The sequence below is a fragment of the Neofelis nebulosa genome, chromosome 17 (genome assembly GCF_028018385.1).
Source record: "Neofelis nebulosa isolate mNeoNeb1 chromosome 17, mNeoNeb1.pri, whole genome shotgun sequence".
Lineage (NCBI taxonomy): Eukaryota > Metazoa > Chordata > Mammalia > Carnivora > Felidae > Neofelis > Neofelis nebulosa.
In genome coordinates, this window is record NC_080798.1 from 28,526,222 (window position 1) to 28,542,418 (window position 16,197).

At 41.3% G+C, this 16,197-nt stretch overlaps 1 protein-coding gene across 3 annotated transcripts in view; it reads left to right on the forward strand.

The window, feature by feature from the left end:
* TENT4B (terminal nucleotidyltransferase 4B) overlaps positions 1–16,197 on the forward strand; it is a 76,819-nt gene that overhangs the window by 51,536 nt on the left and 9,086 nt on the right. For 2 of the 3 annotated variants that reach the window (XM_058707400.1, XM_058707399.1), the window contains exons 2-10: positions 4,058–4,181; positions 5,943–5,989; positions 7,468–7,588; positions 9,481–9,588; positions 12,395–12,523; positions 13,278–13,491; positions 15,146–15,272; positions 15,372–15,475; positions 15,579–15,766. In XM_058707400.1, coding sequence (XP_058563383.1) covers positions 4,058–4,181; positions 5,943–5,989; positions 7,468–7,588; positions 9,481–9,588; positions 12,395–12,523; positions 13,278–13,491; positions 15,146–15,272; positions 15,372–15,475; positions 15,579–15,766 — 1,162 coding nt within the window. The remainder of the gene's footprint in view (positions 1–4,057; positions 4,182–5,942; positions 5,990–7,467; positions 7,589–9,480; positions 9,589–12,394; positions 12,524–13,277; positions 13,492–15,145; positions 15,273–15,371; positions 15,476–15,578; positions 15,767–16,197) is intronic. The other variant, XM_058707401.1, reaches the window with a different exon arrangement.

Consider the following 16,197-nt stretch of genomic DNA (forward strand, 5'->3'; position numbering starts at 1 on the left):
GCAAATCAATAAAAGAAATCGGATAACCTGTGGAACCAGTTTTTCCTAAATAGGGAGATGGTTCCATGGAATATTAATGTTCAGAGTAGTCTTATTTTAAAGATTTTTAATTTTATTTATTTATTTAAAAAAAAATTTTTTTTTTTAACGTTTTATTTATTTTTGAGACAGGGAGAGACAGAGCATGAACAGGGGAGGGTCAGAGAGAGGGAGACACAGAATCCGAAACAGGCTCCAGGCTCTGAGCTGTCAGCACAGAGCCCAACGCGGGGCTCAAACTCATGGACCGCGAGATCATGACGCCGAAGTTGGCCGCTTAACTGACTGAGCCACCCAGGCACCCCTTTTATTTATTTTTAGTGCTTATTTTTTTTTTTTTTTTAATTTTTTTTCAACGTTTATTTTATTTTTTGGGACAGAGAGAGACAGAGCATGAACGGGGGAGGGACAGAGAGAGAGGGAGACACAGAATCGGAAACAGGCTCCAGGCTCCGAGCCATCAGCCCAGAGCCTGACGCGGGGCTCGAACTCACAGACCGTGAGATCGTGACCTGGCTGAAGTCGGACGCTTAACCGACTGCGCCACCCAGGCGCCCCTTTAGTGCTTATTTTTGAGAGCAAGAGAGAGTGCAAGTTGGGGAGGGGCAGAGTGAGATACAGAATCCAAAGCAGGCTCCAGGCTCTGAGCTGTCAGCACAGAGCCCAGAGTGGGGCTCAAACTCACAGACCATGAGATCATGACCTGAGCTGAAGTTGGACGCTTAACTGACTGAGCCACCCAGATGCCCCTAAAGATTTTCTTTTTTAAGTAGGTTTCACACTTAGCACAGAGCCCAATGCAGGGCTTGGACTCACCACCCTGAGATCAAGACCTGAGCTGAGATCAAGAGTCGGATGCTTAACCGACTTGAGCCACCCAGGTACCCCTAGGGTGGTCTTATTTTAAACGCTTGTACAACTTGGGGCGTCTGGGTGGCTCAGTCGTTTGAGCATCTGACTTCGGCTCAGGTCATGATATCACAGTTCGTGGGTTTGAGTCCCATGTCGGGCTCTGTGCTGACAGCTCAGGGCCTGGAGCCTGCTTCAGATTCTATGTCTCCCTCTTTCTCTGCTCCTCCCCTGCTCGCACTCTGTCTCTCTCTCAAAAATAAATAAAGATTAAAAAAAATTTTTTAAGCTTACATAACTTAATATGCTAATTAGAAACTTAAAATCTAGTGATAAATGGGAATTTTAGAATCTTCTCTACTTTTTACAAGTTCAGAAGTGTCTTGGGGGAGTTGGCTGTCTCAGTCAGTGGAGCATGCAACTCTTGATCTCGGGGTTGTGGGTTTGAGCCCCACGTTGGGTGTAGAGATTGCTTATAAATCTTAAAAGAATGTCTTATTAGACCTTTGTTTGCCTCATGATCATTTAGCTTCTTTATTTACACTCACAGTGACAGGGACCTCACTACCCTGCAAGGCAACTCACTCCATTCCCTGCAGCTATTGTCACTGGCAAGCTCTCCTTCTGGTCATCTGAAGCCTGCCTGTGGTGGAACAGTGCAGCACTTATATATTACCCATCACAAAACTACTTTAAATGCATATTTCTTTTCGTTAGATGGAAATTACCAAGGGCAAGGATCATGTTTGACTAGCCTTCTTTCCTTCTAGTGTGTTGAACACAGGCACTCAGTAATGTTTAGAGAATAAATCCTTATTCAGTTTCTTGTGATTTGAAGATTAACTGGAAGTTGGGCTACGTATTTTTCGTCTATATTTAGAAACGGGAAGTGGGCCTCTGTGGAGTAGATACAGTCACATTTAGGAGGTCTTTTTCCTCATTGGTTAAAATGGAAGTATCCCCTAGTGCTTTTGAACCACAAATACGCTTTGATCATTTATAGCAAACGATCCAGTTAGATAAGAAGAAATCTGTTTGTTTTCCTTTTTCTCTGTGGTCCTCATCCTTCCAAAGACCCATGCAGAAGAGCAGTGCAAGCTCTGAACTTTCTACGCTGATTATTTTAGCTGTTGTCTTCAAGAAGCTGAAAGGGAGAAAAAAAAAAAAAAAGCTGAAAGGGATACCTTAGAGAAAAGGGGATAACCCTTATAGAAAATCAGAAGGTGAAGATCCTAAGGTACCCAAAAGCGTACCTGGGAAGAGTCGACCCCACTGGGAGTCTCTGGATTCATGTGCAGGACTCTCTGGAGTTTTAAAACCCAGTTTTTCTGCAGTATTGCATAGTCTGCATGCAGAACACTGCTACAAATCATTCCTTACTGAATGGCCCAGGTTTTGACATTAAGGCCTGAAAAGGATCCTGGTTCCCAGCCCCTAGTTTGTGCCTGTGGACACCGAGGCTGGGAAGCGCCAGTCACTTTTTGAAGGAACACAACTGCCCTCAGGCAAAGCCTGAGTCTAGAACTCAAGGTTTTTTGACTGTTAGCCTAAAAATAAAACATTAGAAGAAGCAGAAACTGTTGATTGCTTACTTGGCCATGTTTAAAATGTTATAGCCAAGTGGGGGTTGGGAATTAGACATCTTTTTTTTTTCCCTTCCTCAAAACCATTTTTAGTTTCCTGGTGTTTCCAGCTTGCTGTGTATCCTGTAGCTGCTCTAGACCGGGATCCTTCAAGACTGTGTTACTACAAGGCCACCCTACGTGGCCACCCCCCTCCCCAGGGTGCCCCTCTTGCTTCCAGGCACTTGGCAGCCATTGCTGTTAAGTGCTTTTCTCCTGGCCTCCTGGCCCACCAGAGTTGTACTAGAGGAGACCCTCTCTGTGAGGCCTGCCCCTGGAGCCGGCCTCCCGGGTCGCCCCCATTCAACACAAGTTTAGCAGATCTCCCTCCATTTCATCCTCGCTTTCCCTCCCAGAGGTCACTGCTCAGAGCTGTGCCTGCTGCCTTCATTTTCTTCTGTCCTCTGGTATTAATTGACTGCATTCAACTCCGTAGCCAGCCTCATTGGTTTTTCCTTTCATCTTGTTCGTTGATTCCCCAGCCTGTCAGGCTTCAGCACTCACAGGCACCCTTCCTCCCTCCCTTTTTCCTACTGTTGGTTGAGCTCTGCAGCCCAGCCATTGCGTGTGTGTGTGTGTGTGTGTGTGTGTGTGTGTGTGTGTGTGTGATGTCTCTGGAGCCCATTCCTTTCCAGCACCTCCCTTAGGCCTTCATCCAGCCCTTCTGCAGTTGCAGTAATTTATGGACTACTCTCTGCATCCAGTCTTGTCTCTTTGCCAGTCCATTGTTTGCACGGGTGCCAGATGAATCTTCTTAAAATGCTGCATTTTCGAAGTCAGTCTTTCCCTGGTTCTTCTCAGAAACATTGAAGTAGCTCCTTGTTCCCCTAGGAAAGTCCGAGCCTACTGTGGTCAGGTGCCTGCATTCCTTGGTGGCTTCTCTCCCTCCTCTGTTGTCCTCAGCCTGTCCACTTTGCTCAGTGCCTCCTGGATGAGCCTTGTTCCTCTTGGTCTCAGGGAGTGTTTAGCTCCTCCATGGAGCCTTGTCCACCAGCCATTCTTTTCAGGTCTTTGCTGATGCTCACTGACTCTCCTGTTCATCTGACTCTTGATTCACTAAGCAAACATTACAAAAGATAGGCTGTTTTGTTCCTGTGAGGAATGGATTATAGAGGGGTAAGATGGCTGGTCCCCATGGCCAGGAAGCTTGCCTGTGTCATCTGGATTCTGTGTGTGTCTGCTGGATTGGAAGTATAAAGGCAGAGGCCAGGCCTTACGTATTACATTTAAAATTTTTTTTAAATCACCAGCATGCATACACCCGGCAAGGTTCTGCACAGGCAGATAATAAATGCTATGAGAGTGGCTGGTAAGACTTATTGGAACTTCTTCTTTTATGTCACTATTTTGGCAGTTTCTATTAAATTCTGTATATTCCCACTTTAGGCTAGCATCAGTTATAGCATTAACATTTAGGTAGAAATCTATGAACATAAAGTCATCAGCGGAGTCATAAGACTTAATTAGATAAGGTTATTTAAGATAGTGATTTCTCATGAGACTGGCCCTGCCCACATTAGCTTTTCTGCTTTTTTCCCCCCCTTCAGTCTGCATGAAGAAATCAGTGATTTTTATGAATACATGTCTCCGAGACCGGAGGAAGAAAAGATGCGGATGGAGGTGGTGAACAGGATCGAGAGCGTGATTAAGGAGCTCTGGCCCAGCGCTGACGTGAGTATCTGTCTGCTTGCTGCGTGCTGAGGGCAACATCCCTGTCCGTAGCGGGGGAGGGCACGTGTTGGTGTCTCAGAGCCCACGTGCAGGCGTCTGTACACTCAGGGGCGATAGTCTTCTCTAGCCTTTAGAATTTGGGGCCTCCTGGCACCTGTTGGGATGAGCACTGGGTGTTGCATGGAAACCAATTTGACAATAAATTTCATATTAAAAAAAAAAAGAATTTTGGGCCTCCTAATTATTTGCAGTGAATCGGATGACTTAGTTAAAACTATTTCTTTGCAGTGCTGAAGAGCAAGACTAGAGGTAAACTATATTTAGGAAGCATTAGTACAAAGAGAAGACAGACAAGGCAGGCCTTTTTTTGTAGTAGCTGTGTTTTTGGATCTGATAGATCAAACTCCCATTACTGTTTTGTTCCAGCCTACCGTTGTAAGTGTTCATAGCTGAATGAAAATGTCAAGTAGGAATCTCTTAGGTCATAAGAAGCTCATTTTCTTAGGCTAATGCAGGCATCAGTCTGTTTTCCTATCTTGACACTCCTTCTTTCTTCTTTCTGGCCCCTCCTTGTCTCCCCGTGCAGACCCACCTAGTGAGTAGGACTTTTGCCCAGGATTTCCTCTTTGCTTATTTGTGGTTCTTGTTGAAACTAAATACTTTTTAGAGGTTTTTTTGAGGGCCTGTTCTACAGTTTTATTCATTCAAAGAAATTAGAATCTGTTACTCTGTGTTAAATGGCTTTTCTTTAGACTTTGTCTTGGGATGATAAAGGGGAAGCCAGGGAAGTTTCTTTTGTCCAGGTGGCAAAACAGAAAAGCTTTAAATGAGATACTGTAGGTAAGGGGAAGAGGAGAGGACACTAATATTTTATTGAGCAGCTTCTGTGTGTTCACAATGATTCTCCTATGTGATCCAAATCAGTAGCTCTCAGCTGGGGGGTGAGTTTGCCACCCAGGGGTCACTTGGCGATGTTGGAGACATTTTTGATTATCATTGACTGGTGAGGTGCTCCTGGCATATAGTGAGTAGAGGCCAAGGCTGATACTAAACATCCTACAATGCACAGAACAGTCCCTCATGAAGTTATCTGCCCTGAATGTCAGTAGTGCTGAGGTTGAGAAACCCTGATTTAAATGAGTCTTCCTCCTTTAGAGGTGGGGGGTTTTAACCATATTTTTGTTTACAGGTGAGAAACATGTAGCTGTGATTAGGTTCCTGGGTGCGTCTCACCTCAGAGGCTGAGCTTTTGCACCATTCATCCTTTATTGCAATTACTCGCCTACACTGAATCTTCCACTCTTCTCCACGGTTGGGATAGGATGTGTCTAGTTTTATGCCACAGCTTCTTGTTGGGATGACACTGCCTGGTGCTCTGCATGGAGCTGGCCTGCAGCTGAAGTAGTCTGACCCTAACTCAGTAACCCATGACAAGAGTCCTGCTTAGGGAATCAAAATTAAGGATTTGTCGAACATGTCTCTAGATTATAAGGGAGCATGAGTAACTTGGATATTACTTTTGAGAGTTTTCTGTTTCAGTCTGTACGTTTGTTCTTTTAACCTTATAAATTTAAACTATATTCCTAATGTCTGCCTATGAGATACAGTATTCCTGCTTCATGAAAGCATGGTGCTATTAAAAAGTGCCCTTGTAGTACCAAAAAATACCAATAGAGGGGAGCAAAAAACCAACCTTTCTCTAAAGCATGGTGGCTTTTCATCTGATAAATACCTTAATATAATAATTTTTTTCTATTTCAGGTCCAGATATTTGGAAGTTTTAAAACTGGCCTGTATTTACCTACTAGGTTAGTACATTTATGAAGCTTTCAGGATATTGTGCCCTTTTCTAGAATGTGTTCATTTTGGCTATTGAATGTAGGTGAGTAGGAACAAAACAGATTTACAGAATGAAAATTCATTTTATCTGTATTTTATTTGAATTACCTTGGGGGTAGAACATCACTTCACATGATCTTCTCAAACTGATATCTGTATCCTGTCAGATGTAAAGGGAACATGTAGCAAATGGAATCAGTTAACAGTGAACTACCCTGCCTGTTCACTTCTGTAACGTAACCCACTAACACAGAGGTTGATGTAATATTCTGGCAAAACACCGGATTATACTGTAAAGCCGCATTTACTCTGGAATGGCAGGTCTGTCATTTCTTATTGCGAACTCCTACTATTAGATTTGTTCCCACATCCTGACCCAGCGCTTCTCTGAGGAAGGTCCCTTATTAATTTTAGTCTTCTTCAATCACGGCAGTCATGGCCCTGAAGTCTGGGGCAGGGCAGGACCTTTTGGGGATGATAAGGCTTCCCCAAGGTGTAAATACCTGTTTTCTACAAACTGAAATTTCATCATGTATTTGTTTTTGCTTTTGTTGTGGTAAGAACGCTTAATGTAAGATTTAACCTCCTAACAAAATTTTGAGTGTGCAGTACAGTATGATTTTAACTATAGGCATCCATCATGATTTTTTATTTGAGCTTGATTTGATCTACTTTACCCAAATTAAAAACAAAAAATGTGTTGATGTGGATGGATCCTCGCAATTTCTATTCTGCCCATTGCTGTCGTAGGCCTACAGAGGCCATAAAGTATTCAACTTTGAGTTCATGAATATTTTTCCTTATTTAGATTCTGACTTTCAGCAAAACCCTGTGTCACTCTAAAAAATTTAATTGAATTTTATGAATAGGCAGTATATTCACATAGTTCATATTGAAAAGGGCACAAAAAATTACAATGGAAAGTGTGGCTCCCACCTCTGTCCCCTGCTCCTTGGTACCAGTTTCTTGCACATCCTTCCAGGAACATTTTGTACCTAGAAAAGGAAATGTGTGTATGTTTTCTTCCTTTTTTTACACAGATGGTAGCATCCTAGATAAACCATTTGCAACTTGCTTTTTACACTTAATAATCTAAATCAGAGTTAATTAGTTAATCTCATCCATGTAAGAACGTCTTAAGTTTTTTAGTCCCAGAAACCTTTATGAACAGGAAACGTTCACTGGTATTTTTTGAGGTTTTAACTTCTTTCAGAATCACCATTTCCTGAGGCCTGGCTTCTGTGAAACAACTAGGAGGAGGAGTTGTTAAAGTCCCCACCCTCCACTTCTGCTCTAAAAAACTACGAACAACACATTTAGTCTTCACTGGGCAGTGTGAGAAATAGGTTTTAATTGCACTTTGAAGTCTGTAAGTAAGCCCGAATGCAAGTGAAAACAGGTACAGTTTCTTCTTCAAACAACTTTCGTGTGTGTGTTCTGTGTCCAGTGACATTGATCTTGTGGTATTTGGGAAGTGGGAGAACCTTCCCCTCTGGACCCTGGAAGAAGCTCTCCGGAAACATAAAGTTGCAGATGAGGATTCGGTCAAAGTTCTAGACAAAGCAACTGTAAGTTCTTCTAGCATTTCATCTTAAAATCTCTAGTTACTTATTGCATGAAGCTTACAAAATTAAAATTTAGTTTTGGAGAGCATAGTTGGATTCTCAGTGAATGATTCTTTGGTTTCATTAATGATCACACTACCTTGTGTGAAACAGATGAAGTCGTTGTGGTTATATATTTCTTTAAAATATAGTACTCCATTTTATCATACATAATACTGTAGAGTTTTTAAATATAAGTGTATTTATATTTATTTATTTTTTAAGTTTTTTTTTTAACGTTTATTTATTTTCGAGACAGAGAGAGACAGAGCATGAACGGGGGAGGGTCAGAGAGAGGGAGACACAGAATCTGAAACAGGCTCCAGGCTCTGAGCTGTCAGCACAGAGCCCGATGCGGGGCTCAAACTCACGGACCGTGAGATCATGACCTGAGCCGAAGTCGTCCGCTTAACCGACTGAGCCACCCAGGCGCCCCTAAGTGTATTTATATTTAAGAAGTGTAAATAAAAATTTGGATATCTATTTAACAGTTTATAGTCACACAGAGGATGTTGCTGTCCTCTCTTACTTTGTGTCCTTAAAAAATTCTTCATACCGCTGACCCTTGAACAACATGGGGGTTAGGGGACCCAACTCCCCACACTGGTAAAAATCCACATGTAACTTTGGACCCTCCAAAAACTTAACCGCTGAGAGCTTTCTGTTGACTGGATTACTGATAACATAAATAGTTGATTAGCACATATTTTGTATGTTATACATATCATATACTACTATATTCTTACAATAAAGTAAGCTAGAGGAAAGAAAATGTTAAGAAAATCATAAGGAAAATACAGTACAGTATTGTGTAAAATTGTGTAAAAGAGGAGCCATGCAGTTTAAACCTGTGTTGTTCAAGGGTCAGCTGTAATTGAAATTTTGTAGATGAAGCAACTCGATATTTTAACTCTTATCTAGAATGGCCATTAAAAAACTTTCATAGATGCTCATTATGGAAATAAATTTATCTATTTTAGAAGTTCGGAGTTTTGTATATTAAGTTTTCTTAGAACAAAACAGCTTATAAAAAGCTATTAATTTGAAAACCCAGTTCTGTACATAGAGTTTGCTGACCTGAGTTTTCTAATACACAGTGCAAATAGAGCCTTTTTTTAAATAAAATTTTAAAAAAAGTTTATTTATTTATTTTGGTGGAGGGGGGAGGGGCAGAGAGAGAAGGAGAGAAACAGAATCCCAAGCAGGCTCCAAGCTTAGCATGGAGCCCAACATGTGGCTTGATCCCACCACCGCAAGACATGGCCTGAGCCAAAATCAAGAGTTGAAAGCTTAACTGACTGAGCCACCCAGGTGCCCCAAGCCTTTTTTTTTTTTTTAAGAGAATTTCTAATATCTTCTATAAACCATCCAGTGATTTTTTATTTGAGAATAATTCTCAGGTTTTAACTTCTCTTGGTAGGTTGTTTTATGGGCTATTTGCAAAACTGACCAATAATACCAATAATTAACAGACTTAAGAGAGCAGATTTCTTATTAGGAACAATTTGCCGATACACCTGACATTAATCATAAGGACCGAGTTGGAAACTGTTGTCCAAAGTACAAAATGTTGAGAAAGGTCCAAAGTACAAAAGGTTGAGAAAGGTTTTTTGTTACCTGATTTCGAAATTCTCAACCAATAGAAATGATAATATACATTGTATGAGGCTCCGTGCTAAATATGTGAAGTATCTAGAAGACCAAGCAGACTGTGTAGTACGTAGTAATCAGAACACTCAAGAGTTTTTCTGTCCTTATGAGGAGGTCAAGACCTCAAGTCTAGTAACCTTTCCCATCCCCTGGTGTGTTATTTAACTTGGTCCACATATTTTAATTTTGCCTTTCTTCTCTTTTAGGTACCTATTATTAAATTGACAGATTCTTTTACTGAAGTGAAAGTTGATATCAGCTTTAATGTACAGAATGGCGTGCGAGCAGCTGACCTCATCAAAGACTTTACCAAGGTCAGAGAATGCATAGTGTTTACGCACCGAAACTACTAGGAGTGGAGTTTTTTTTTTTTTTTTTTTTTTTTTAATTTATTTTTGGGACAGAGAGAGACAGAGCATGAACGGGGGAGGGGCAGAGAGAGAGGGAGACACAGAATCGGAAACAGGCTCCAGGCTCCGAGCCATCAGCCCAGAGCCTGACGCGGGGCTCGAACTCACGGACCGCGAGATCGTGACCTGGCTGAAGTCGGACGCTTAACCGACTGCGCCACCCAGGCGCCCCTACTAGGAGTGGAGTTTTGCTTTGTGATTCTGTCGTGGTGTCCTGATATGCATTGCTAAACTATACTTATGTGTATTGCTGACAATTGCCTCTTTTCTGCGGGATGGTTTTACTTTCCTTGAATCTGCTTGTAATAATCAGTAATTTATAACGTGACTTAAGGTTAAGGGTTGGGAAAGAGTTTTGAAGAACTTCTCTGCTCTAGATCCTTCCTTTTAGGGAGACAAGGGCTGAAATCGTGCCAAACGGTTGATTCTTGTCATCTGCTTTAATCTCTTAAGAGTTTAGGTGAAGCACCTCCGTAGGCCCCCAAATCACCTGTAAGGTAGTTCCTGCAGGTTTCCTGGCTTTGTCTTGAAGTGATAGAATGTCTGTTTTCATTGGTTCTGTCAAGATGGGGTAGAATTTGTCAACATCTTCAAAGCATTCACGTGCTTAGACGTGTCAGCCTTTTTCTCATTAAGCTAAAAATGTTAACTGCTTTGGTTTATGTAGAATGTCTTTTCTGTCCATTCACAATACTTTTATCAACTCTACAGATTCACCTTTTTCTCCTCATGTAAGAAACAAATTTAACTACTTTGTCATGTTGTAAACATTATATTCTCATGTAAATGTGCAGAGTATAGAAAAGCAGAAAAAGAAAAATACTGTCCATAATCCCACTCTTTTTGGAGGTGTTGGGTGTATGTAAATTTTCTTTTTCCCAGAAAGGAAACCTTTTTAAAATTGAGAATAATGTGCATGATAGAAAATTTACCACTATCAAAGGAAAACGAAAAGCAAGTCACTTTATACCTTACATGCTTAGATCAGTTTCATGGGATTTGCCATCATCAACCTTTTTTTTTTTTTTAATTTTTTAAAAAACATTAAAAATGTTTGTTTAAGAGAGAGAACAAGAGGGAGTACGCGTGCTATTGGGGGAGGGGCAGAGAGAGAGGGAGACACAGAGTGTGAACCAGGCTCCAGGCTCCAAGCTGTCAGCACAGAGCCTGACATGGGGCTCGAACTCACAAACTGTGAGATCATGACCTGAGCCGAAGTCAGACACTTAACTGACTGAGCCACCCAGGCACCCCGGTCATCCTCTTTTTGCTTGTTTATCCTCTTGAAATTTTTAGCAAAAGGAATAGCATGCTGTGTACACATTGTCTTATACTTAATGTGTCAGCACAGAGAGGTTTCCTTCATTCTTTTCCTTGACGACCCAATAGTCTTTTGTCAGCACATGTCATGCTTTGTGTAGCATTCCTCTAGTGATGTTTCTAGGGTTTTTTGCTATTGTAGAAAGTGCTTGAACATCCTTCCATACCTGCCATCTTTCTTTACACTTGTAAAATGTTTGTAGGAAGATTCTGGAAGTGGAATTTCACAGTCAAAGGATACATGCAGATCAAATTCTGTTGGAAATGTGCCTGATTGTTCTTTAAAGAGACTATTTATAACTTCAACCATAACGTTTAAAAATGATTATTTTGGGGCGCCTGGGTGGCGCAGTCGGTTAAGCGTCCGACTTCAGCCAGGTCACGATCTCGCGGTCCGTGAGTTCGAGCCCCGCGTCAGGCTCTGGGCCGATGGCTCGGAGCCTGGAGCCTGTTTCCGATTCTGTGTCTCCCTCTCTCTCTGCCCCTCCCCCGTTCATGCTCTGTCTCTCTCTGTCCCAAAAATAAAAACAAAAAACAAAAAAAAAAAAACGTTGACAAATGATTATTTCTCCATAGATTTGTAGTTATTTCTCATGCTTGCCGACTTTGACATGATTTGCAAAAGTAGAGACTTTTTTCTTTTGGAAGCAGTACCAGTATGTGTTCAGAGTGTCGAGAACAAACTACAAGTCACTAGTAATTCTACCACTCCTCGGTAATGGCTGTTAAGACTTCTTTCTAGATGTTTGGGCCTGCTGTATTCCCCTCAGCGTCCTTAGCTAGGGCCTGGCTGGTGGAGAGCACTTAATGAGTATGTGCATGAGCGAAGGATGGACTCCCACTCTTCATGTTTGCCAGCTCAGGTGTCCTCACCATCTCTGTAAAGCGTGGTCACCTGCCCACATGGAAGGCGGCAGGCAGGACCCTGAGTGCCCCTGCTCCTGGGCTGTGCACCGTCCTCTGAAGGACCCTGGTCTGTTTGGTGGAGGGCCACCTAAGAAAAGTGATTCTTTAAAATCCCACTGATGTAGTACTTTACAAGTTGAGAATTGTTGTGTACTGTTGGTGTTAACCTGTTTACAAGTGAATTATCATATGGTAATGGCCATAAATCAGTGTCATCAAATATATATTGCTGGTGTTTCTGTCCCATAGTGAGTGCTTGGATGCCATTATTTACATCTACATGTTTTAGATCCTTCGTTGTGAGGAGAAAATCCTTAATTATTTATAGCTTACTTTCTTATAGCTTGCTCTTAAAATAGAAAATTAAGTGTGTTGGATATCTCCACTAAAGTCTGTTAATAGAAGGACCCAGTTTATGCTCCTGTTGATGCTTAGCACGATTACTGATGTAGGAATTCACTGAAAATACAATTTTCTTTTTCAGAAATATCCTGTATTACCGTACTTGGTTTTAGTATTGAAACAATTCTTATTACAGAGGGACCTTAATGAAGTATTTACAGGTGGAATTGGTTCTTATAGTCTCTTTTTAATGGCAGTCAGTTTCCTTCAGGTAAGTTGTATGATTATATATCATGCCTCGTGTACACTAAAATAAAATTAATCCATCAGGAAATCATTTTGGAAAAAAATTTAAATCAAGCTCTAATTGGAATGCTTCCCTTAATTACTTATGACTTTTCACTTTAAAGTGGGACTCTTTATAATTTTATAAATAACTATTTTTAAATCTCAGGAAATAATTTTTGGTTTGTTTTTAACCCCACATGTTCTAGTGGTTTTAAGAATTTTCACTGAAATTTTAACATGCATAGGTATGGCGTGCTTTTTGTAAGTGTAAGTGGTAGTATAAATGTCAAAAATAGTATCTTCTAAGCAACAAATCTTGGAAGTTTAGCTGGAATGGAGATCTGCTATCTGGGTGGAGTGATTTAGAAGTCTTAATGTTGTCTGTGAATGTGTTCATGAGCCGCAGTGCTGTCAACGGCCCGACTCCGCTCGTGAGTCAGAATGATTCCCTGACGTTTTGGGCCAAGCCAGCCCTGTTAGCATCCTAGGGCAGCTGTGAAATTCAGCCTTGAATTTTGTAAATAAATTGTCCCCCACCAGTTCTGTACCAGTGGGGCTTTACTGTTGTCTGAAGCAGTACAGCCTGCCGTTACTCCAGTTCCCTGTTGGCTGTTAGCCTAACCAGAATTCTAATAGTATTGTTTTATAGAGGTGAGGATGTCTCTTATTTTACCCACCTTGGTAATTGAGAGAAAATCCAATATAATTTCTTTTTTTTTTTTTTTTCCTGGTTTTAGTTACATCCCAGGGAAGATGCTTGCATCCCCAATACAAACTATGGTGTTCTTTTAATAGAATTTTTTGAATTATATGGACGACACTTCAATTATTTAAAGACTGGCATCCGGATAAAGGATGGTGGTTCGTATGTGGCCAAAGATGAAGTACAGAAAAATATGCTTGATGGCTACAGGCCATCGATGCTTTATATTGAAGATCCTTTACAACCAGGTATTGAAATTAGGTAAATTTGTGGGCATTCAAAGAAAGGGCATTGCCACTGTTGTACTTTAAACTCTTTTTAGAAGAGGGGCACCTGGCTGGCTTAGTAGGTGGAGCGTATGACTTGATCTTGGGGTCAGGAGTTCGAGCCCCATGTTGGGTGTAGGGATTACTTAAATAAATAAATAAATAAATCTTTTTTAAAAGCCCCACAACTCACTCTCTCTCTCTCTCTCTCTCTCTCTCTCTCTCTCTTTCTTTATAGGTTTTTTTTTTTTTAAACATTTATTACATTTATTCATTTTTGAGAGACAGAGACAGAGTGCAAATGGGGGAGGGGCAGAGAGACAGAGGGGGACAGAATCCAAAGCAGCCTCCGAGCTCCAAGGCTGTCAGCACAGAGCCTGATGTGGGGCTTGAACTCACGAGCCGTGAGATCATGACCTGAGCTAAAGTCGGGTGCTTAACCGACTGAGCCACCCAGGCGCCCCTCCACAACTCTCTTTAGGTGAAAATAAAAGATTAACTTCTAATTGTACTCATTATTTTTCCTCAAAATATCTTGCAAGAAAACATGAAAACACAACACACACGCCAGAAAAACACGCTGCATACTCCCAGTGAGCTGGGAGTAGAGGCCATTTGGCCCTGAGAGGCAAAGGAGTATAGATACTAGCTGTTGGTTTGGGTGGCTTGTGCGCGTCTCCAGTTTGCAGGCCTTTTTCTTCTTTGTCGTGACCTTGTTGGCCCTGATTTTAGCCCATTGTCAGTCAGGGCTTTGAGCGAGGTTCCTGAAGCCCTAAGAGGCAATAAACATGGTAATACCGCTCAGAAATGATGAGCAGAAGGGTTCAAAGAGACTGTTTTCCTTTTGAGCCCCTTCTTTCCTCTTTTAATTTTGCACAGTCTCCCTGTGCCTTTTCCAGCTTCATGGTGGCTTGAAAGGGAACAGCAGATTCCTTCCTTGCTGTCATGGGGTTGTGTTTGTTTGCTTGTATCCTAGTTTTTCAGGGCAGTATTTTTTCTCGCTATCGTTGTAGGATATTTAGATTCTGTATTATCAGACTTCAGTGGAGATGCTTTTAGTCGTTTGCTTCACTGTGTTAACTTTGAAAATGATTAAAGAAAGGGAGTTAAGAGAGTAGTCATCTAGGGGCCCTTCTCTGGCTTATTGTGCCATATTATAAACCTTAATAGTTCCGTGTGTTCATTCATGGAGGAAATGTTTATCAGGAAGCTTCTCTACGTAAAGGGCACAAAGATTTTCAGCAAGATGCTCCTTGCTTCAGGAGCTTACATTTTAGTGCTGGAGATATTTAGATAGCTAATAGAAACAAAAGACAGGGATGTCTCATTTAGCTTGGTTTCACTCTTAGGAGAGAGCAGGCAGTTAGCTCCTTTGTTTGCATGACTGTATGTGAGATAGTCCCTGTGGGGCCAGAATACATTGAGGCAATTTATATGCCATAATGTACTTACTGCAGGATACACACATTGAGAGCCTGGGGAGTTGTGGGGATGGCCACCCGCCCTGCCCAGATTCTTTGTGCAACTGTATAAGGAAAGCAGTTGCCTTTGCTCTTCTGGAAGAGGGCCTGTGCACATTTAGTTCTTATTAAGCACTGGTCACGCTTACTATCTTCTATATATGTTTCTTTTAAAGGTAATGATGTTGGAAGGAGTTCATATGGGGCCATGCAAGTGAAACAGGCCTTTGATTATGCCTATGTTGTTTTGAGTCATGCTGTATCACCAATAGCGAAATACTATCCCAACAATGAAACGGAGAGGTAAAGGCTTAACTAAAGACAGCCCTTTGGGTCAAAATTGGTTGTGGCTTCGTATCTCCGAATTAACGTACTCCCTCTTTTTTCTTTAAACGCATGCAGCATATTAGGTAGAATAATTAGAGTAACGGACGAAGTTGCCACGTACAGAGATTGGATATCAAAACAGTGGGGCTTGCAGAATAGGCCTGAGCCTTCATGCAATGGTAAGAGTTTTTCATTGATTGATTGACCGAGCATTAGTGGCTCTTCTGTGTTGTGTGTGTTTAATGGGAAGAAACGTTTTCCAATCTTTTGCCACTCTTTCAGGAAATGGTGTTACCTTGATAGTAGATACTCAGCAGTTAGATAAATGTAATAATAATCTATCTGAAGAAAATGAAGCCCTTGGAAAATGTAGAAGTAAAACTTCGGAATCTCTTAGTAAACACTCTTCAAACTCTTCATCAGGTCCAGTGTCTTCCTCTTCTGCCACACAGTCCAGCTCTAGTGATGTCGTAAGTATGAGGACGTGGCTTTTCTGAACCTATGCTTAGGAGTTCTGTTGGGGGGATAGCTGTCTAGAGGGCTAAACTTAATTCCTTTTCTTATTTATTACTGGGAAATTTTAATAACTTTATTGATTGTACATGTCCCCAACATTGGATTAAAATTTTGAAGCATACAGCAAAAGTGAGAGAATTTTAGGGAACATCCATATACATCGCCATTAGACTCTGCCATTAACATGTTACGTACTTATCCCATAGCTAGCCATCCATCCATCCCTCTATCCACTAATTCATCTTATCCTTTGACACATTTCAAAGTAAACTACAAACATCGGTACACTTCCCCTAAAATACTCTAGTGTGCTCATCACTGGCCAGCATTCAGTATTTGGTTCGTTTTTTCTTTTGATACAAAATTGACGTACAAAGAAATCTAA